Source organism: Phalaenopsis equestris, unplaced genomic scaffold (genome assembly GCF_001263595.1).
Source record: "Phalaenopsis equestris unplaced genomic scaffold, ASM126359v1 Scaffold199601, whole genome shotgun sequence".
Taxonomy (NCBI): Eukaryota; Viridiplantae; Streptophyta; class Magnoliopsida; order Asparagales; family Orchidaceae; genus Phalaenopsis; species Phalaenopsis equestris.
In genome coordinates, this window is record NW_018219465.1 from 231,981 (window position 1) to 256,682 (window position 24,702).

General features: G+C 34.2%; 1 protein-coding gene across 1 annotated transcript in view; it reads left to right on the top strand.

Annotated features, from left to right (window-relative positions):
* The window catches only part of LOC110035751 (urease-like), a 160,141-nt gene extending 152,747 nt beyond the window's left edge, over positions 1-7,394 (top strand). The window contains exons 20-22 of the mRNA XM_020740035.1: positions 5,622-5,756; positions 5,991-6,062; positions 6,825-7,394. Coding sequence (XP_020595694.1) covers positions 5,622-5,756; positions 5,991-6,062; positions 6,825-7,046 — 429 coding nt within the window. The 3' untranslated portion in view covers positions 7,047-7,394. The remainder of the gene's footprint in view (positions 1-5,621; positions 5,757-5,990; positions 6,063-6,824) is intronic.
* Positions 7,395-24,702: the final 17,308 nt, after the last annotated feature.

Sequence of the window (24,702 nt, forward strand, 5' to 3'; positions counted from 1 at the left end):
TTTTTTGGTATTCAGAACTTCATTTGAATTATGTTTAAATAATTTAGAAAAAGTTCTGAAAATATGTGAAAATATTAGCTTAGTACTAAATTGAGAAAAATGTCAATTTATGGTTACAAGAGGAATTGTACATGGGTATAAAATTTCTAAAAATGGCATGGAACTAGATCCAACAAAAATTTAAGTTATTGTGAAATTACCGCCTCCTAATACGGTTAGAGGCGTAAGAAGTTATTTAGGACATGCTGGTTTCTACAAGCATTATACAAAAAAAAATTCAAAAATTACTAAGCCATTATGTTAACCTTTAAAAAAAAGTATGAATTTTAATTTTAATGAGGAATGCATAACAGTATTTGAAGTATTGAAAGAAAAATTAATCACTGCTCGTATAATAGTTTCACCTGATTGGGAGAAACCATTTGAAATAATGTGTGATGCTAGTGATCATGCTATTAAAGCTGTTTTAGGGCAAAGGTATAATAAAGTTTTTAAAGTAATATATTATGCTAGTAAAACTCTAATTGATGCTTAAATTAATTACACCACTACTGAAAGAGAGTTATTACTTATTATCTATGTCTTTGATAAGTTTAGACCTTACTTAATTGGAGCTAAATGTATAGTGCAAACAGACCATTCTGCTATCAAATATTTGATGCAAAAGAAAGATGTTAAACCGAGATTAATTAGATGGATACTTTTGCTGCAAGAGTTTGATTTTGTGGTAATAGATAGAAAGAGAATTGATAATCAAATAGATGTAGAAAATGAACGGAGATCAAAGATAGACAAGGAACCTGGGGGCTTCACATACTCCTAAGGAAAGGAACGGAGATCAGCATATGTAACTCTCGGAGCATAATGCGCAACTTAGTGGCTTCACATACTCCTAGGGACATAGATCGAAACTCGGCTTCTGCATTGTTATGGGCAACCACAGACCATTTTTTGTTTTTCCATGTAACAAGGTTTCCTCACGCGAATGAAAAATACTACGAGGTAGATTGGCGACCATGGATGAACCCAGCCCAATCGACGTCCACATAAACTGCAATAGAGCGAGAGTTGTGATGACAAAACAACAAACATGAGCCCGATGTGTCTTTTAAATAGTGGATGATCCGATGTACAGCGATGAGGCGGTGCTCGTAGGGATCATACATGAACGGAATAACAATATCAATGGCGTGACAAATATCCGAACGTTTATGGGCTAAGTAAATGAGTTTCCTCACTAGACATTGGTAGTATGTCTTATTCGCTGGAACAGCATCAGTAACATCTGTCAATTTTTCATTGGGATCCATTAGAACAGCTATTGATTTGCAAAGAAGTAGTTTAATCTTAGTCAGTAAATCTGTCACATATTTGTGCTAGGAAAGGCGAAGGCCCTGAGAGGACCGAGCTACTTCCATACCTAGGAAATATTGAAGAGAACCATGTCCTTCATCTCAAAAGATACGGTCAGGATTCTTTTGAAAGATTCCAAGGTCGGTCGGTCGTCGCCTGTGAGTAAAATGTCATCAACATAGACAATGAGGATGGCAATCCAGTCACAGATCAGATGAGTAGCAGAAAAACATCGTGGATCAGATTGGATCTGAGAGAAACCATGACCTACAACAACTTTTGTAAACTTGTTGAACCAGGCCCGATGGAATTGCTTCAATCCATAAATAGACTGTCGCAGTCAACACTAGTTCGCGAGAAGAGTTGAACCGAAGTCCGCTGAGAGACAAATACACCTCCTCTGCGAGATCACCATTAAGCATTCTTGACATCCAGTTGGAGTAAGGGTCAATCTAGATTCACAACAAGAGATAAAAGAACTTTAATGGTGTTCAGTTTAGCTACTGGAGGAGATTTATCCTCATTGTCAATTCTATAAGTTTGTGAATAGCCTTTGGCAATCAACCGCACTTAGTTGCGTTCAAAGCTTTCATTTGATTTAACTTTGTTGTTGAAAATCCATCAGCAACCCACTGCTTTCTTTTCTCGAAGAAGATCAACAACATCTAATAGATGGTTTGGCCAAAGGACATTCATCTCATCTATTAATGTCGACTTCCAAGAAGGGTTTGTCAATGTTGCCTCAATACTGGATGGAAGACAACGATCCGTCAAGGAAGTGGCAAATGCTTTGTAGGTCGATGATAAGCTGTGGAATGAGACTTATTTTTTCCATGGGAATAAGAAAGCATGTTTGATTGCGTACCTCAATGTTAGAATTCAGCACTTCATTCAGAGTAGGAGGAACTCGTGCAAGTTGAGTGCATCATTTCGGGGATGTTGGTCGAAGCGGATTCCATGACCTACAGCGAGACAATGGGCTTAAGAGTAGGGGCATTGTGATAAATTTCGATCAAGGGTTTTGTATGCCGAGTGTGGACATGTAGAGTGGATGGAGGTGATGTTGTTCTGCTTGGTGGCAGATCTAGGGGACAAAGGGTTACTCGGAGTAGGTGGAATATCTAGCGGTGTCGGAAAAGGAATAGTGTCCAGAAAATCTAGCTCCCCTTCCTTGAGGCAATGAGGGAGGTAGGGGATACTTTCAAAAAAGGAGACATGGGAACTTGCATAAAGTTTATTGGTGGTAGGATCAAGGTATTGATAGCCTTTTTGAGTGGTCGGATATCTGAGTAAGTCGCATTTTATTTGTCAAGGATCAAGTTTACTACGAGTTGAGGCTATGTTTCGAAAAAAGGTTGGGCACCCAAATATTTTGTGGTCTAATGTGGAGAACTGATTGGTAGGAAGACACAACATCAAGACTACTAACGAGGTTCAGAAGTTGTGGATTTTTTTCGGGACTCTATTGATGAGATATGTGGTGGTAAGGATGGCTTCATTCTAAAAATATTTTGGGATATTAAATTGAAACATAATAGAACGAACAACTTCAAAATGGTGTCAGTTTTTCTTCTCGGCTGCCTCATTTTGTTGAGTATTCGTACATGAGCTATGATAGAGGATGTACTAACTTACCAAGAATTCTCCTAATATAGAGTTAAAATTTTCAAGGTCGTTGGACTTGAATAGAGGCTTTGAATTAGGTCAAAATGAAGGAGTAAAAAATTTTGAAGGTGACCGCCATTTCAAATTTATCTTTTAGTACATGGACCCAAGTCATCCGAGAGTCGTCATTAATCAAGGGAAGGACCCACCTTTTATTAGTGTAGCTTGAAGTTCGAGAGGGTCCTCATAAGTCACTATGAATAAGTGAAAAGGAAGTTGAAGGAGTGTAAGGGTGGGATGGATATGGTTCACATTGATGTTTAGCTAAATGACACCTCACATTTAAAATTGGATGAATTTTTATTTGTAAACATCAAAGGACACAATTGTTTTAAATAATGAAAATTGAGATGATCCAAACAACATTGTAAAAGCATAGTAAGGCATTCAGTGGACTGAAAAAAACAACTATGAGTTTGAGTGTCTGCGTTATCAATGTTTTCTTTCTTGGAAGAAGTACAACCCGTCTACCCGCTTGGCAGTTTTAATCATCGTAATTGAATGACGATCCTGAAAGACACAAATATTAGGAGAAAAATGAGCAATGCAATCAATGTCATATGCCAATATACTGATCGACAAGAGGTTACACTTCAGTAACGAAACATGTAACATAGATCCCAGAGTCAGCCCGACTGTTATAATAACAAACCCTTTACCTGCAATAGAATTACTGGAGCCATCAGCATTTTTAATGGTATCTCTTCTAGAGCACGAAAAATATGTCGAGAATAGCCTTTCATATATTATGTGACACCTAAATCAATAATTCACGAACTAGAAAAAATAAAAGTAGTAAATGACATAGAAATGTTACCTTGACGAACATTGAAAGTTGACGGGCCGGAGGATACCCAACAAGATCCAAGCAGCTTAATTAATTGTTCTATCTGGCACTTGATGGAATCTGATGATTCATGGATTTTGAGGTCGTTGAGAGTCCTTTAGCAACGGAGGGTTTGGTCGAAGATTTTTTTGTTGGTTTCTTGTGGAGCTTCCAACACTTGTCACGAGTATGGTAGGTTTTGTGATAGAAATCACGTATGTTTGAGAGTGGCAAAGTGTTGACTACTATTTGTGACCAAGGCCAAAGGTTGAGCTGAAGGGGTGGAGGTGTCTAGCATGACAAGTCTCTGGCTTTCTTTGCGACAAATCTCAGTGAATGCTTCCTGAGATGAAGGAAAGGGATCGCGGCTAAGAGTACGTCCTCGCTTCCTGAGATGAAGGAAGGGGATCGCGGCTAAGAGTACGTCCTCGGACATCATCGAGATCCTTTTTTAGGCCGGCCAAGAATTGGAGCACTCCATCCTTTTCCACAATTTTTTGGAAGAGGGAAACATCTCCAGAAGAGTCCCAAGTGTAGTCGTACTAGAGATCGCATTTCATCCATAAGGCAACCAAGTCAACGAAATATTGTGTCATCGTCCTTGATCCTCTGTTTCGCCTCGCGAATCCTCTTAGTAACTTCATAGAGTTGGCCAGAATCGTCTGCGTCGAATAGGTATCGCGAACAACAGTCTAAAGGGCACTAACAGACAGAAGAAACAGGCACAAATGGCCAATTGAGGTATTCATGGAATTAATCAGCCATGACATGTCCATAGAATTTCCCATATTGCATACGTTGCTTTGAAGGTTTACGAACCTTACATGTGAGGTGGCCAAATTTACCCCGATCTTTGATGAACAACAACACCGCTTGAGACCATTGGAGGAAATTAGAGTCATTGAGTTTGTGGGTTATAATCAAAAAGTTCATGTGATATTCATGTCCTCCAGTCTGTGGAGGGATAGAGAGAGGTGTCGATCCTCCAGTGGACCAAGGACACCGTCAGAAGGAAGCTCAATAGTTGAGGAGTCCGCCATGGTTCCAACTGAGCCAAAGGTGAGGTTCGGATGCCAAGACCTAAACAGAGATGGTCCCTTACTAGGCTGTCAGCACAAAAGGGCCTGCAGTGGAGGATAAAGCTGGTAGAGGGAGATCTAGTAGCGGGTGGTCCTGTAAGGGAGAGGTCCGACTGTAGGGAGGAGCTTCAGCATTCTCACAGAAAACTGCAACAACTGCAACGGAAGAACATCCTTCGACAGTCTTGGGGAAGCTGCAGCTAACTGCAGCGGAAGAACATCCAACAGCGGTACAGCAGTATTCCCGGAAGAAACTGCAGTAGAAGGGTAAAATAACTGCAGAAAACTTCAGCGGTACTGCCGGTAGGATGACTGTAGGAAGGGATCCATAGGGGAAGGGAGGTTCGGTTGCTAGAAATATTGCAGGAGAGGTTCCGGAGGCTAGAATAAGATCTCGTGCCTCTAATACCATATAGCTTTAGGGAATAGAGCACGATATGAAATGAGAGGTATAAATATGACTCCTAATGTACGAAAATTTATAAAATATGAAAGACATAAATGGGAAATATAGAAAGGAAATAAATCAATGCTAATTACTTCTAACACTTTCATTATTTCTGTATTTTTTTTAAGACAGATGCAACATTCATGAGTAACAGTTGATTATCAGTTTTACGGTTGAGAAGAAGATACTTTCTCAACTTTGATTATTGTTGTATTTTCTGATTCTAAAATTTTTAAACCTACTTGCGCAGGCTGGGAAATTTGCTGATCTTGTTATGTGGAAGGCATCTTTCTTTGGTGCAAAACCAGAAATGGTGATTAAAGGTGGTGTTATTGCGTGGGCCAACATGGGTGACCCGAATGCTAGTATCCCAACTCCACAGCCGGTACGGCTGCTTCCACATTCCTCTAAGTTACATCGTTTGCAGTGATAACTGATTCCCTTGGGCTATCCATATTGTTAAGTAACATGATTATCCTAACAGATTCTTAGCCTAAGGATCATACTTGCATTTAAAACGAAATTTCTTTTTCTATTGTTTCGTCTTGGATAGTTTCGAGTTTTAATAAATTATTTATTCTACATTTCATCATTTTTTGAATTTCCCATATGCTTGCAGGTTATGATGAGACCAATGTTTGGTGCGTTCGGCAAAGCAGGGAGCTCTAATTCTATCGCTTTTGTTAGCAAGGCAAGATAACTGCATTTTTTTGCTTTTTCTCTTTAAGAAAATCGTCATACTACACAAATAAATCTAAAAAGTTCCTCAAAATAGAAAAATAAACAATCAAATAGTCTCATCTGCAGAAATAATCTTCATTAGAAAATATGGAATAGAAAAAAGCTCAAAATGGAAAAGATTCATGTTGAAGTTGGCAACGGAATGTATTCCGTACAAAAATCACTACTCCCAATAGCTGGATTTTGATTTTCCAAAAGATTGTGGAATCCAACAATCGTGGGTACCGCATTTCGATCCCACAGAACGACTGTTGCTTCCTCATCACCACCTACATTTGCTGTATTTGAGCGCATTTAGAATGTATCATGATAAGTATAAAAAAAGGATTTCAATGCATTTGAATTGCATAAAATCTAACTACTCATGCATTTCTAATTCCGTGTGGCACCACACTTCTAAACCTATTACCCTCATCCTCTTTCCACCTACTAAAATGCAAAAGCATTCCACTAGAAAGCTTTAGGGAATGTAACTACAAATCTCCTCAATACTCTCTGAAACGATAATTTTTTCTTTTATATTCATAATAAGTGAAACAGAATTATCATTACCTGAACATATTTGGATTTTGGGATAACGAAATTTTGGAAAACAATCGATCGTTGCAATCATGTCCCGTTCTTTCTTGTGCGTTGTGAACTGAAAATTTATCCATTTTTTATACTCTATGAATTAATTGGTTTAGCGTATTAGCTTTATTTTTGTTTTCAGGCTGCTAAAAATGCTGGTATTGCTCAAGAGTATGGTCTTCACAAAAGAGTTGAAGCCGTTGGTAATGTTCGTAGCCTAACAAAGCTTGATATGAAGCTCAACGACGCACTGCCGATCATTGAAGTCGATCCGGAGTCCTACAGAGTTACAGCTGACGGCGAGATTCTCCAATGCGACCAAGCATCAAACGTTCCCTTGTCCAGGAATTACTTCCTCTTCTAACTTCTAATTGAGTTTGATATTCTTTGCTGGTACCAAGGCACCATCACTCTTCATGAAGTCGTGAATAATATTGCTATCCACGCCATTGATTGCCGACTAGTCATATGGATGCAAATTCATGTTTCTCCGCAAGTTTGAAATAAAATTTACTCGAAGGAAAAAGTATTTTAGCCATTAATTTGAAGTTTTTTTAAAGTTGCAGATTCTGAATAAATGAAGCTTCAATTCAGGAAGGTACTGTCGTGTGCCCAACTGTAAGTTAATGTCTTTAAAAAATTTAAAAAAAAAAGAAAAATTTCCAGCATTCTGAGTTCCCTTTGTTATGCCCGGCTTTTATAGGGTTTTTTTTTGGCTTTGTTGTGCCACTGGTGTAACCTACTTTATTTGAATTTTAATTTATTTTCATTCTTGTTATTTTATTACTAAGATCTCAACCGAACTAACCTTATTCTTAAGTTAACCGTCATAACTCATTCTAATTTAATTTTTCAGAAAAAAGGAATGTATGAAAAAGAGAAAAAATTACATAATAATTAGATTTTTCATATTTGCGCATCTCCTGCGTGCTTTTATAAAATTTATTTGAGAAAGAAATCTGCATATTCACTCGTCTGCCTAGTCTTATCCGGAATTTTATTTTATATATTTTGGTACATAAACCATCCAAGAAAGAGTTGCAATCTCGTATCTTGCTTATTATGGCCATATCCTCTTATATGTTCTCACTAGGGTGATAAAAAGAACTATTATTGGCATGAATCATGATGATAACAAGTTGAGCATGTGGGGTTTAACAATTTGGGTTGAAGAATAGTGTCATAGTTTACCAATTTTATTTTAAATATATAGTTTGATGGCGTATAACAGAGGGCTTGAGTTTAGGTTTGGTGATTTTTGTAGGATGTTATGTGGGATGATAAATGAGGTGTAGAGGCTTGGATTAGGGCTGTCAAAACAGCTTGTTGTTCATGAACAGCTCGTATTCGGCTCGTTAAAAAGCTCGTATTCAGCTCGTTCTCTAAGTTAACGAGCCGAATACGAACAAAGATTAGTTTGTCGTGTTCGGCTCGTTTTGGCTCGAAATATTATTCATAAATTATATATATATATATATATTATGAGGACAAAGCCTGAGGGCAAATATATTCATACGAAAAAGATACAAAAGTTGTATGAGAGGACCTAAAAGAAAGTCTAACGCATACAATACAACACACTAAATTCAGATAAAGCGAAGATACACAAAAGGTAAAAAATCAAAAAACACAAAAGAGCACAAAAGTGCTAGGGACGTCTCACTTTAGTTCTTTTCCCTCTAGTTCTCGATAGTGAGCCGGTTAACAAATTAGTAAGGTGTGTATCATTGCCCGTAGTAACCAGAGTATCATCCATTAGATTCCTGAGCTCAAGTATATTTTCATTCTTCTTCTTTCTCCTAGATGTGTAGACTTGTCATTCCTCATCCGATGATTGACTCATCTGATCAGTAGTTTCCAAAGATGGTCGGATAGGTGTAGGTCGTTGCATGTCTTGATCCCCATGAGCCTGAGTAATATTAACATCTTTCTAGACCTGATGATGCGGTTGTGAAGTAGTAGAAATATTTTCACCTGTTTTATTAGTGATAGGTTCTAGGACAGGCGGGTTCTGAAGAAACTCTCTCTCCCCCACGATAAGAGGTTCCAAAGACAAGGGATCTACAACTGGGGATTGAATAGTTGTCAAATTGCGTGTCTGATCAAGAGGAGATGGAATCACAACCTCTAGCGGAGCAGTTTGCTTTTTTGGTTTGAGTTGGGGGTGTAGATGGTGACATTGAGAACTGGAGTGTTCGAACATACGACAGTTCGAACAATCTGACGGAAAAGGTTCACTCTCTACCTTCTGCCAATATCCCTGATGTTGTGTGCCCAACTAGATTTCCTCAGACATAGGCAAAGTGATATCTCTTTCAATAAGTATTCTGACTTCAGAAGGACGAGACAAATTAAAAGTAGGAATGTCCGTCTTGTGTGGCTTCCCATAAGATGAGACAATATAATACAATATTTTTTGAGAAAATAATGAAATTTCAAACCAGGGAGACAAATCCAAACCGGAATGATTGGGGGTTTTGTCTGTGGGTCAAAATTCGCAGATCATTTCAGAATCTTCATTGCTCTGTTATCAATCCATATTACCCCTTTAGCAAATAAACGCATGTAATCTTTTTCATTGAATAAAAATGTGTCTCTTATCTAATAATCTAATTTTCCATTCTCCAACAAGGTGCATAAGTTCAAATTCTTTGCGAATGAGCTTCATTTTGGGATGTCCATATAGAAATTTTCCAACCAAATTCAGACGACAGGAGGAAGCAAATTGAATACCTTCAGCTTCTATAAAAAAGATGGTGGGCTTTCCATTCTTCCTACCATGTTTCTTGACGTCCTCCGCCCACTCAAACGAAGGAGAGAAAGATGATGATTTTGGTGTGCCTGAGGCATGGACACTGGCTAGAGAAGCTACATATGATTTGTCCGAAACCATCCTCTAGGACAACCTTTAGAGAAGAGAGCAGATGAGCGCAGAGAACGCAGGAATCAGAGCAGTTCCCACGAGGTTGAGCCGCAGAAGTGCAGAGAACGCAAGAAACAGAAGTTCCCGCAAGGGTGATCCGCAGAAGCGAGCGGCGAGACGGGCCACAAAGGAGCGAGCCAGAGAAGGAAGAAACGCGAGAGACGAACTCGAGCGTGAAGAAGAACACACGAGCGAGAGAGATCGAAGCCGTGATTGTTGCTAGGGTTCGCCATCGGGCGAAACCCTAGCAGAGCCAAGCGAGGACGACGATGCCATTCTTATATATATATATATAGGTGGCTGGTTAGGAGATACAAGAGAGATTGCTTGGGTTTGTAACATGGAATTATCATTCATTGTACTGCTTCAGAATACAGCTTAATTTATCAAACTATGTTCTTAAAAATTTAGAAAGAACAAAATTAGTGTAGATACAGTTCGATTTTGATGGTTTTATAACTTTACATGCATACCATAGTAGATGGGTACCACACATACATATAGAAATAAATGTGTACTACTATCAAACTATGGTGCATATATACTTTTCAAGGGTTAAAGTTCAGCAAACACTTGACAGATCCTCTAGTTGGCAAGTTCACATTATAATTTTAAAAATAAAGGTCGGATGACAGATACAGTACATGAAATGTTTCACTTAACAATTTCTGAAGGAGTATGGAAAGTGTTTCAAACGAGAAACCTGAAGAAGTACAGCTTATTTTTTCTCTATTTATGTTCTTCAAAATTTTGAAAGCATGAAGGTAGGTATATACAATTCAAATTTGATGGTTATATATAATGTCTGTATGTATGTATGTATGTGTGTGTATGTATATATAGATATGTATAATGATAACAAGTAGTAATAATGATAATAACAATAATAATAATAATATACAAATCACAATAATAACATATAAATAATAATAACTAATAACAACTTATAAATAATAAATAATATCACATAATAATAATAAAAATAATAATAATAATAATAATAATGACTTATGAATGATAGTGAATGTATAATAATATATATGAGTGGTAATAATAATAACATATAATATAATAATAATAATATATAACGATAAAATTCAAGCATTAATAATAATGATAATAATAAGGATAATAATAACTAATAACAATAATAGTGTATAATACTAATAATAATAACAATAACAATAATAAAATAATAATTATTATTATAACATTTAAGCATAAAGAAATTGTAATAATAATAATATATGATGATAATAATAAAAAAATACTATAATATATATATATATATATATATATATAATGATAACGATAAAAATAAGGCTAATAATAACATATAAATAATAATAATAATAATAATAATAATAATAATAATAATAATAACAACAACAACGATAATAATAAATAAAAAAATAATAAAAATAAAAATTATAACAAATAAATAATAATAAATTGAAAATTATATATAATAATATAAATGCGGTGATAGTAATAATATATACGTAATAATATTAACGATAATAATAATAATAAAATATGCATATATGATAATAATAACACATAATACATAACATACATAACATGCATAATACAATGATACGTATATAATACAATAATACATACATAATACATAGCAGTCATCAAACATAAATGCACTTTTTCAAAGACAATGACAACGATAACAACGACAATAAAAACAACAATCAAAACATAGGATAGGCCTCCTAAGGCACGGTTTTCTCTCCACAGAATTTATGATTACTTAACACTTTACCCTTAATGATCTAAGAGCTTTGTAGTGAGCTAGTACCGATCTGAAATTATTTAAAGAAATTAACAAAAAAAAGAAAAAGAACATGATTTGTCGTAAACACTACAAGCTCAAACTTGCATATCCCCTCTCCTATGGATTAACTGAGATATAAAAAAAACTAAGCACAGCTCATACCCAATGAATCTCGGGGTGATCTATTCAACAACATAATAGATTCAACCGAAATTGAAATGGTTTAAAGGATTATTAAAAGTTGTTCCAGGTGATACCCCGAACACTTTTATAATCTCTTGGATATTTTGAAGGACGATTGAACTTGCTATGTTTTATTCAAGAACATCATCCTTAAAATCTTTAGGGACCCACCAACTTATGAATTGTGGTCTCTTTTTAATTTAAATTATTAAGGCTTCATTGTTGCTTAATAGTTGCTCTTACTTTTACTTTGCAATACATACATAATTATGAACATTAACATTTCAGCAAGAGCAGCGAGAAGATGACATCTATGCATTTATAGTTTATTTATTGTCATTTTTTTTCAGCAATTTACTACTGCTTTAATGTATCATACATGCTTGATTGAAATAATTTTTTAAAAGTGAAAACAAACAATTTTCAAAGTTAAAGTAAACCTTTTTCAAAATTTAACAATATTTTCAAAAACAAACAAACAACATAATACGTCATTTTGAATTTACGGGAGTTTTTCGGATGAGGTTAACCCATGGTTGTTAACGAGATCTCCCTAGCTTAAATGAGATTAACAACTCATTTGGACTAAGTAAATTTAAAAGAAAATAGTGGTACCAGAATGAGGGAACCGTGGGATCCTAACCGGTGACGCTCGAACCAACTTTAACCCCCCCTTACAATACTTGATCAACAAAAAAACATGTCATTGAAAAATACACGGTAAAATTTCTTGAACCTTAGACCTTAGTACTGTCACTTTAACGAGGAGTTTGGAGTTAACACCGTGGGCTACATGACAAGAATATATAGAAGAACATCTTCGAGAGAGCAAACAAGATCATCATCAACAAATCTCTTCTTATCTTAAACAACAAGTCATAAGATTTCAAGGTAGTTCGTCTTGTATGGCGTAAATCCTCAACTCATCTTTTAGGCTTTTGCACAATCACGTTGTTCAATTTAAGCCCTAACTCGACTTAGGCTTCGAGACTGTCATTCGTTACAACATAAACCGTCCTATCTTCCATACTATTTATATGACTATGTCATGCAATTGTAAGCCCCAAGTAAACAAAATTGACAGGACAAAACATGAAGTAACTTTTTTCTTAAAATTGAAGCTAAACAATAGGATAGTTTGAGAGGTCATCGAGATTCCCCTCGGGTCAGTGACAACTCCTATCTTTCATTCCTTCGAATTCTTAAAAATAATTGTTCCTTTTGATCCATTCCCTTTTGAACTTCTAATGTCCAATCGTGCAAAACTTAAAATTTGAAATTCTTGAAAGCAAAACTACTGATCTGAATCGAGAGTATTCTTAAGAGATTTTAGTCACTTAAGATGTAATTAACTATAAGGGTTTGCTTCTATAGGGATCTTTGGAACCCAGCTTAATATAAACCCTGTTTAATCTTTTATATTAAGTAGGAGAACTGTTTGATCAGCATGAATGGTTTCACAGACCAGAACGGATGTCATAGATTTTATAGTTTATTTAATCGAGTCTCACCATCAAACGATGTGTACATTCCTTGAATATATGCATCATTTGTAGAGTTGTGCTAATTTATTTAAACTATTGTATATATGAGATTGATTCAGTTTCATACTTTCAAAATTAAAACATTATTTTCAAAATCATATATATATATATATATATATATTAAATAATTTTTCCATAAACACAAACACACCATGTTTGGCGGCGGATAACCTCTGCTACCACCGCAAAATAAGTTCTGCAGTTCATCAGTTTATGGGTTGGTCTCCTTTGAAGGTAACTGCTTTGGGATACCCGAGAATAATGGGTTAGATGGAGTAACTTATGGTTTGAGATAAGCTCAATAAAATGAATCAAACCAGTCAGGCACAGATATCTTCAAAGAGAAAACTACTCTTCCACCTTCACATCTTCATCTTTCTCAAAATTAAATTCACCACCACATGCCCCTCCATGCACCTAACAATCCCCTGCAACCCAAAATACTCTCCATTTGTGCCTCACAAGCTAACTTCCATGAAGAGGAGTCACTCACACTTAAAGAGCTCGACCTTCTCTCAAGCATTATAACCTGGAATCAAAGCAGCTGAGAAGAGGTTGAAAGATAACAAAGAAGAGGATTTATGATTACCTGGTTTGACATCGTTCTTGGTTACGGAAGAAAAAAGCACAGGGTGCTTCATGAGAAGGATCCAGAACAGCGGGCGGGACGCTTGGGCAGAAGGCAGGAAGCGTACACAAGACAATAAGATCGCGAAGTCAATTTCACGGCTTTCTTTATACCGGCTTCAATAATGTGTGGTCGCGAAGTTGGCATCCAAACAACACAGCGTCGCGGTTTGAGGCCGTGCCACATGAAAAAAATGGCCCCAAACAGACCCCGAGTCAAGCTCAGTCGAACTCCCGCACGAAGAAGCATCCTATGATCCCTTTTCTTCCCCGAAATCACTAGCCGTTCAAACCCTCTTCCTCCTTTTACTCAGGTAGGGCACTAGGGCTTTCCTCCATCTCGGTTTGCTTGAGTAGAGCACGGCAGGTCGTCATTTGTATGGAGGACAGCTCGACACATCTTCTTCTTAATGACCGATGAAAACAAGCAAGGAAGCTTGATCGAGTGTCTCTTTTGAGTGAGAATGGCTCTTGCATGTTGTTTATGACTTCAAGAGCTCTCAAAAGCTCGATTAAAAATTCTATAAGCCCCACGAGGCTTATCATCGATGACAAAGGTATGCGTGTAAGGAACACATCTACTCTTCATCCTTCCTCTCTTCTTCAGCTTCTTCTTCAGCTTCTTCTTCTTCCTTTGTCTCACTCTCTTGATCCCTCATGCTCTTTCTGTCTCTCTCGTTCTTTCTCTCATTTTCTCTGTCTCTCTCACTAGGTTTGAATGAGTTTAGACAAGGAATAATCCTCATTCTTAACTCCCCCATGAAAGGTGAGCTTCTCATTTGAACAACACCTTTTGTGTAGGTGTTATGAATAGGTAAATCTTTTTTTCTTAATTAAATCATTTATTTTTAATTTTAATTTTAATTTTTTAATTGTTTATTATTATAATATAAATAATCATGTGATATGAAATAAGATTTTATATATGAAAAATAAACAATTTGCCTGCTCATATGTGGCTTATATATGATACACAAAAAGTATATGCATATTTAAACCTATATTTTATACTCATTTTTGGTGATACTGCGTTTTAAAGGAGAGTATATTTCATGTTTTATTGCAGGTTGTTGATTTTTAGGACTTGAAGCAAAATGAAACAAAAAGGATGGAATTTGTAGTCAAAGTGACATTTTTGATAAAATACTCAGTGTCGACGGCGCCAGGATGAATTTTGATGGCTCAGACCTACAGAGCAGAGGTCAGACTATACTCAGCGCCGACGGTGCTAGGAGGAGCGCCGACGACGCCATTTAACAGAGAGTTCACAGGCCACTGGCGCTAGAATGGGCTCCGACGACGTCAATGTCGGTGCAAGACCTGTTTCTAGAAGATTCGATGAATTTGAATGTTTTTTGAAGAGTTTTTGGATGCACTTATTAGAAAATTGATATTAGACTCTACTTAGAGTGAAAATTGATCAGAAAAGACCCCCCTTCACGCCTTCGACCGCTTTCCACTCTCTTCCACGTTATTTCACATTCTCCACAGCCACTTAGAGTCCATTAATCATTTATTTCTTTAGAGTGTTGAGTTTTTGTGGAAAGTTTAAGTGTAAATTTTTCTCTAAGAGTGTTAGAGAGGGAGAAAAGTGAGAGATTTCTTCTTCCTGCATCTTCTAAGAGAGGCTACAAGAGATTTGCTTTGAGAATGAGTTTCAGATAAGTATTGTTTGTTTATTGTTGTTGTATGAACTTTATTTTATATATGAAATTTTTGTTTTATTGTATCTTTCTCATGAAGTCTGAGTAATTTCTTTTATCTTTCTCCCTACTCTGAGATATAGTGAAATGAAAAGATAATTTGGATGTGCCAATTTAAAATATAAAATAAATTGTAATGGTTTTTCAACTTCGTTCTTAATTAACTTTTTGATCTGGAAAATTGAATTGTTAAAATCTGTTGTGAAACATATGATCCGAGAGGGTATGCTTTCTACAAAGTATGAGTTATACAACAAGAGTGATAATCACATTCAATTCTATGAATGAGTATTTCATTCATAGAATTAAGTGTAAATAAATAGGAAAATATACTTTGTTGGGCGTAAAATTGAAGATTTTAGGGTGATAGCTAAAATCCCCAATTCGGTCTTAGCGTCTAAGAACTAAAGCGAGTATTAGTTTTCAGGAGAAAGGAAGTGGGAGCTCTGGAGTGAGAGCCAATATCCTCCTAACCTAACCACGGATTTAGGGAGTAAACCTGAGATTAGTCAATGATTTTCTATAAGACTGAATCAAGGTAGAGAATTAAAATTACTTTTATTTGGCACAATACATATTTAAACCATTTATCTCATCTCATTCTACAAAAAACTTATTGTAGTGAGAAAAATATTTTTTCATATTAGAAAACTTCATCACATAAAACATAGTTTAGTAGTTACATTTTAAACTTTGCATTTTAGTTTTGCTAGTAGTTAATAATTTAGTTTTGATAGTATCTCAAATAATTCGAAATTAGTGACAGTAATTTCGCTTTATTTCTGTGAATTTCCTAGTTAATTTATCATTTCAAATTTAAACATTCCTCGTGGGATCGATATTTGGGGCTTAAATAGAAAGTCTTATATTACTTGATAACGATACGTATACTTACGTAAAATCCCAACATTAATTGCTTAAATTTCTTAATAATAAATATTGCATCAAGCTTTTGGCACCGTTACATAGAAGAGACAAACTTATATAAATTTTACACAGCTATATTTTACCGAAATCAACTTTTCGGCAACGTTGTCAGGGAAGGTAACAGTAAATTAAATAGATTTGATAAATTAGAAAATTTAGAGATAAAATATACAAAATATAAAAAAATTATAAAATAAAAATCCAAAAATAAATAACTATATATTTAAGCGTATTTTTTTTAGAAATTTTTCTTTGTTTATCATATTTGTTTATGCGAAATATTGTATCTGAATGTTTAGTACTTTACGATTTAGAATTAGAACGGTACTATTAGAAAAATTTGAAAACAAAAAAAAGAAGTTAAAAGTTTGAACGAAATGACGAATAACTTAGATAATCAAATAAATGAAAATAGACAAAGATCTTTAAAAGATTATGCCCAACAGCAGATAAACTTCACTTAACTATTTAAAATCTTGATGTTGCTGTTAATTCATTTGAGCTTAAACCTACTATTATCCAAATGGTACAAAATAATCAGTTTGGAGGAACACCTACTGAAGATCCTAACTTACATCTTATTTGTTTTCTTGAAATTTATGCTATTTTAAATATGATGGAGTGTCTAATGATGCTGTTAGGCTTAAAGTATTTCTTTTTTCATTAAGGGATAAAGTTAAAGCTTAGTTAAATTCATTAGCACCTGGATCTATCAAAACTTAGGGAGAACTATCAAAAAAATTTTTGGCTAAATTGTTTCCACCCTCGAAAATTGCTAAGCTTAGAAACGATATTACATCTTTTTTTCAGTTTGAAGGGGAATCGATATATGAAGCCTGAGAAAGATTTAAATATCTACTTAGGAAATGTCAACACCATGCCTTACCAGATTGGTTAATAATTCAAACTTTTTTGCAATGGATTAGTAGAATCACTTAGATCTATTATAGATGCTGCTATAGGTGGATCACTAATGTCAAAACCTTTTGTTGAAGCATACTCTTTAATAGAAGAAATGACTACTAACAATTATCAATGACCCTCTGAACGGGTAAATTCTAAGAGAGTAGCAGTATTCATGACTCTGATGCAATGTCTATTTTAGCATCTCAAATTGTTGCTATATCAAAAAATATTGGTCAAATTGGAGTGAATTATTCTCAAATACCACCAGTATTAGAGGAAAATTCACTAGGGGAGATAATTAATACTCAATCATTTTATGAAACTTTGAATGTTATAAATAATCGAAATAACAATCCATATTCTAATTATTATAACCCTGAATGGAAAAATCACCCTAATTTTAGTTGGAATAATTATAACAATTTGGTGAACGTCTCAAGAAATTTAAACAACCAAGGAAATCATAACTATCGACCTTATTATCCTCCTGGATTTAAATTTAACCCTAACCCACAAGTTAAGGAAAAGAAGTTGACGATGGAAGAAATAATGTTGAATATGGGAAATCAAATAAAAAATCAAGGGGCTGCTATTAGAAATATCAAAAATCAATTAAAACATATTGCTACTACACTTAGTAACATACCTTCAGGAATTCTTCTGAGTACTGTGGAAGTTAATCAAAATATCAAAATAAGGAGCAAATTAAAGCTATTCAATTACAAAGTAGAAAAATTTTAGCATCTCAAATTGTTGCTATATCAAAAAATATTGGTCAAATTGGAGTGAATTATTCTCAAATACCACCAGTATTAGAGGAAAATTCACTAGGGGAGATAATTAATACTCAATCATTTTATGAAACTTTGAATGTTATAAATAATCGAAATAACAATCCATATTCTAATTATTATAACCCTGAATGGAAAAATCACCCTAATTTTAGTTGGAATAATTATAACAATTTGGTGAACGTCTCAAGAAATTTAAACAACTAAGGAAATCATAACTATCGACCTTATTATCCTCCTGGATTTAAATTTAACCCTAACCCACAAGTTAAGGAAAAGAAGTTGACGATGGAAGAAATAATGTTGAATATGGGAAATCAAATAAAAAATCAAGGGGCTGCTATTAGAAATATCAAAAATCAATTAAAACATATTGCTACTACACTTAGTAACATACCTTCAGGAATTCTTCTGAGTACTGTGGAAGTTAATCAAAATATCAAAATAAGGAGCAAATTAAAGCTATTCAATTACAAAGTAGAAAAGGAGTAGAAACAAGAATCCAAAGAGAAACTGAAGTTGAGGAGGATAAGGAAGAGATTGAAAGCGACCACAATGAAAATGAACCAATACAAGTTCCTTTAGAAAAACCACTACCTCCATTTCCTCAAAGATTGAAGCAGAAGAATAAAGATAAATAATTTACAAAATTTTTGGAAATCCTTAAGAATTTAACGATAAACATTCCTTTCATTGAGGATTTGGAACAAATGGCAAGTCATGTGAAATTTATGAAAGATATACTAAAAAAGAAAAGGAAGTTTGCAGAACATGAGACTGTTGCACTCAGTGAAGAGTGTAGCGCTATTATCCATAGTTCAGAAAAGGCTTCCTAAAAAGTTAAAAGATCCTGGTAGTTTTACTATACCTTTTGCTATTGGTGAAAAGTTTTTTTGGAAAAGCCTTAAAAGATTTAGGAGCGAGTATCAATCTTATGCCTCTATCGATTTTAAACGTTTAGATTTAGGAGAGATTTCACTCTTCCCAATACATAATCCTTCTTGATTCAATTAGATGATCGATTCATAACTTATCCTAAAGGAGTTGTAGAAGATGTATTAGTAGAAGTGGATAAATTTATTTTTCCTCTAGACTTTATAGTATTAAATATGGAGAAAGATAAAGAGACTCCTATTATTTTGGGGAGACCATTTCTTGCAATAGGGAGAGTTCTGATAGATGTGCAAAAAGGAGAATTAATAATGAGAGTTAATGATCAAGAAGTAACATTTAATATTCCGAAGCTATGAAATATCCTACAATAGAAAAAGATAATAAATGTTTTAGAATGGAAGTTATTGATTATCTGAGTAATGAGCAATTTAAAGAAGTGTTTGAAGAAAAATTAAGGCAAGAAGAATATTATGAGAATGAAATAAAAGAAAACAATTTAGATGACATTCAAGACAAATTTGAAAATTTAGATTTGTTGGAAAATGATAATAAAAATTTTATTCTTTCAAGTATTAAACCTCCTGAACTTGAACTGAAAGTATTACCTGCCCACTTAAAATATGTGTTTTTAGGAGATTCATCTACATTTCCTGTTATTGTATCTTCTGATTTAACTGAAATTTAAGAACAAAAAATAATAGAAATGTTAAAAAGATATAAAATGGCTTTTGGATGGACTTTTAAAGAAGTTAGTCCTTCAATTTGAATGCACATAATTCTATTAAATGAACAATACAAACCTAAAGCTGATCCTCAGAGGATATTAAACCTAATAATGAAAGAAGTTGTTAAAAAAGAAATCTTAAACTGGTTAAATGTTGGAATTACATATCCTATTTCAGACAGTGCTTGAGTAAGTCCAATTCACTGTGTTCCAAAGAAAGGAAGAGTGATTGTTGAGGTAAATGAGAAAAATGAATTAATTCCACTAAGACAAGTTACTAGTTGGTGAATTTGTATAGACTATAGAAAATTAAACATGGTCACTAGAAAAAATCACTTTCCTTTACCCTTGCTAGACCAAATGTTGGATAGATTGGCTGCAGACAAATATTACTACTTTTTAGATGGATTTATCGGGTATCATCAAATTCCAATTTCTCCTGAGGATCAAGAGAAAACAACATTTACAAGCCCTTATGGAACATTTGCTTTTCATAGAATGTCTTTTGGACCATGCAATGCACCTGCGACATTTCAAAGATATATGATGTCAATTTCTAGATGGAATGGAAGTATTTATGGTGATTTCTTTGTATTCAGGACTTCATTTGAATTATGTTTAAATAATTTAGAAAAAATTATGGAATTATGCAAATGAGTCAACCTAGTACTAAATTGGGAAAAATGCAATTTATCAATGCAAGAGGAATTGTACTTGAGCATAAAATTTCTGAAAATTGCATGGAAGTAGATCATGCAAAAATTCAAGTTATTAAGAAATTACCACCTCCTACTACGGTTAGAGGGGTAAGAAGTTTTCTAGGACATGCTAGTTTCTACAGGTGTTACATAAAAAACTTTTCAAAAATAACTAAGCCAATATGCCAACTTTTAAAAAAGGATACAAAATTTAATTTTAATGAGGAATGCATAAAATCATTTGAATTATTAAAATAAAAATTATTCACTGCACCTATAATAGTTCCACCTGACTGGGAGAAACCTTTTGAAATAATGTGCGATGCTAATGATTATGTTATTGGAGCTGTTTTAGGATAGAAGCACAATAAAGTTTTAAAAGTAATATATTATGCTAGTAAAACTCTAAATGATGCTCAAATTATTTACACTACTACTGAAAGAGAGTTATTATTTATTATTTATGCCATTGATAAGTTTAGTCCTTACTTAATAGGAACCAAATGTATAGTGCATACAGATCATTCTGCTATCAAATACTTAATGCAAAAGATGGATGCTAAACTAAGGTTAATTAGATGGATACTTCTTCTGTAAGAGTTCAATTTTATGGTAATTATTACAGATGGAGGATACCATTTTAGAAATAAGAGAATCGAGAAATTAATTAAAAAAATATGATATTGTTCATAGATTACTACTTATCATTTTCAGACTAGTGGTCTAATAGAGATATCAAATCGTAAAATAAAATGAATTTTATAATAAGTTGTAAATCCCTCTAAATTGGATTTGTATGCTACATTAGATACTGCATTATGGGCATATAAAACTGCTTATATAACTCCTATTGGAATGTCACCATGTAGACTTATTTTTGGAAAAACATGTCACTTACCAGTAGAATTGGAGCAAAAAGCATTTTGAGCTATTAAAAAAATTAATTTTAATTTAAAAGTTGCTGGTGAGAAAAGATTGTTGCAACTTAATGAACTTGAGGAGATTAGAATTGAAGCATATGATAATGCAAAAATCTATAAAGAGAAAATCAAAATATGGCATGATCGAAAGATTATTAAAAACAAGTTTAAACCTGGACAAGAAGTTCTATTATATTATATAAGATTGAGATTCTTTTCAGGAAAACTGAAATCTAGATGGTTAAGACCATTTAAAGTTGATTAAAGTCTATCATTATGGAACTTTTGTTATTAAAGATCTTAAAACTAGAAAGATATTTAAATTTAATGGGCATCGATTGAAACATTATTATGAAGGGCACATGCCACAATTTAAGGAAATTTTGATGATAAGTCATCCTGATTAAACAATGGTGAGGAAATTTGGAATCAAATTGAACCAAAAAAATAAGAGACGCAATTTTGGCCTCTAGTGCCAGAATGGGCGCCGACGGCGCCCTTCTACACGAGCCATGGCATCGACAACATCCCGAGCAGTTTCGTGCATTCAGGATGAATTTGGCAGACTTTGGCAAGATTGCACTCCTAAATAATCACCGAGAAGTGTTTTTAAAGGCCTAAAAACAGCCTAGGGAGACCAAAAACTTCCAAATTTTGAAATCCATGACTTCCAATTCCAGAAATACTTCAAGATATGGAGTTTTCAATAGAAGAAAGTTTATCAGTTTTGACGCGCAGAGATTATACAACAAATTCATCACGAAAAAGAAACTTATCAAGGAGAGAGGCTTTGTCAATCAAGGATTGAGTAATCTAAGTTCACAGATTGAGAAAATTATTGTACAAAGGCATTGGGAAGTTCTATGCTACACTACCGCTGCAGTTGTTGTACCAGTGGTAAAGGAATTATGCTAACTTACATGCTAACTTACACGGAATTACCCTAGGAGTCATCTTCGTTTGAGGTAAGGCTATACCATCGACTCCACCTCGAGTTAATGATTTGTATATGGTAGAAAACGTGCCAATCTGTCATTAAACAAAATTTATCCCAAAAAAAGATATAATTCAAGATGTATATCATCTTCTAATGGATGAAATGATAATTGGGAAATCAAAGATGAGGGATACGTTAGTTTCTCCGCTTCACTACTTTCAATATCTAAACAATGGCATTTCTTCATCTCTGCAAAATTACTCCCTACCATGAAGATTAGTAGAGTTACAAAAGAAAGTGCAATTTTAAACTATTGCATTCAAATGAAAAAACCCATTGACGTGGGATCAATTATTTTCAAATCTATTATGGGTATTATTATGAATGGTCCTATATATGGACTGGGGTATCTGTCTACAACTTTCTTACTTTGCATTCAATCTCAAGTGCCATATGAAAGTTAGGAGAAAGTATTATTACACTGGGAGCCCATGATTCATATTGATGACAATAATATTGGGAATGAAAATGAAGCATTAGATATTATTTTGGATCATTCATCACATGCTTCAACACCATTAATGCCACAAATAGTTGGAAGTTCAATAGCTTTGGAGAATAAAATGAAGAAAATCAAACAAAAGAGAACTTCAGAGTATATTATGAATGCAATAGGAAATCTTAACTACCTTTTTTATCACTTAGATTGGACGATAGAGGAGAACTTTGATCATACTGGAACAATTGAAGCAGGTTTGGTGTAGATGTTCAAGAAAAATGGATGGATTGATGAAAATTTGACTGATCAATTCTCATACCGACCCTTCTACAATTTGTACATCCATTACCAGTCTATAATAGATATTAGAGGAGGAGAAAGTATTGAAGATGAAGAAGAATAATTGAAGAAGTTGGACTCTCTACTATTTTAAAGTAATTATGTTTTTAATGTGATTGTGTTGGATTTACTTTGCTTTAGAACTCTTATAACTTTAATTGTGTGTATAGTTTTGTGCAACGTTCTAGTGTTGTGGCTTGATTTCGACGCTGAATTTTAATTTAGTTTGCTTTATGTATGTGGAAGTGTGATTAGAAAAGTGTTTTTGTAAGAATTGGATTTTCATTTATAAAAGTTAGTTTGGTGTTGTTAATGAATTATTTTAAGATGAAAATTAGTGTTCAAAAAGACTAATTAGACCTTGGATTAAATTGAAAGAAAGTTGAAAATTGCAAAGATTAAAAAATTGAATTTTTGGCCACTAGCGCCGATGATGCCAGTATGGGTGCCGACAGCGCCCTCGACCAAAAAGTATCCAAATCCCTTAAATTTCGTGATTTGCACAGTAAAAACACCATTTTTACCCTTTTGGTCACCTTCAACCTCTGGTTTGTGCACCTAGGGCTTACTAGTGCTTAAATTTTAGGCGATTTGAAAGCAAAAGAAGTTTGAATTTCATCTTCTCTTGGTAAGAGCTACACTTTGAACTCAAAATTTTTTATTTTCACCAAGGATTTATTTTATATTGCTGAGAACCAAAATTTTGAAATTTTTTGGAAGATTTTGAGAAAATCTTTTGGTGGAGACCTCTTACTTAGTTGATTATAGTTTAGAACGTTCCACATTGCAATTTTTGGATTTTTTTTTGTAGATTATCATGACACCATGAATGAGCAAGAGAAAGAGGAAAATGGATTTTGATGATCAAAAGTTTGTCAACTATAGGGCTAACATTTGTTTCAATAGTATGCTTGCAACTAAGAAAGTAATTTCGAATCGAGCATTTAAAATTCCAGGTGGAGAAATCAAAAGATTAATCGTTGCTCGGCAGTGGGATAAATTTTGTCACTTTATTGTTGAGGCTATTATTGGTTTAGCGATGGAATTCTATGCCAACTTAAAGGAAACTTCTGAAGACTACAATTTTATTCATGCGAAAATGGTAGAATTTACTCCAAGAAGAATTAATGAATCAGTTAGAGGATATGTATAACTGTCAGTACAAATCATTTTCTGTTACAAATGAGGCCTTAGATGAAGTCATTTCTTTTCTTACTGATGGAAGAGGAGCTTGGAACGTGAAGAATAATGTTAAGGTAAACTTCCTTCTTTCTATGTTAAATGTAGTATCTAAGGTCTTGCCTTGTTTTATATCTGCTAGAATGATACCAACAAATCATCATAGCGAGGTTACAAAGGATAGAGCCATCTTGAACTTCTATATCCAATAGATGAGAATGATAGATGTAATCTCTATTTTTTATAGAAACACTCGTTCTATTGCTTTGGGTGAAATTACTGGTGGTTTAGCACACCCAACCCTGATCTTCACACTATGTGAATAGGCAGAAGTTGATTTTGGAATGAATGAGGAGAGGATTGAACCTCGAGGAGAGGTTGGGTCTGCAAATATTAAAACTTATGAATCTCATGTTAGGTGGAGATCTAGAAGTAGGAGT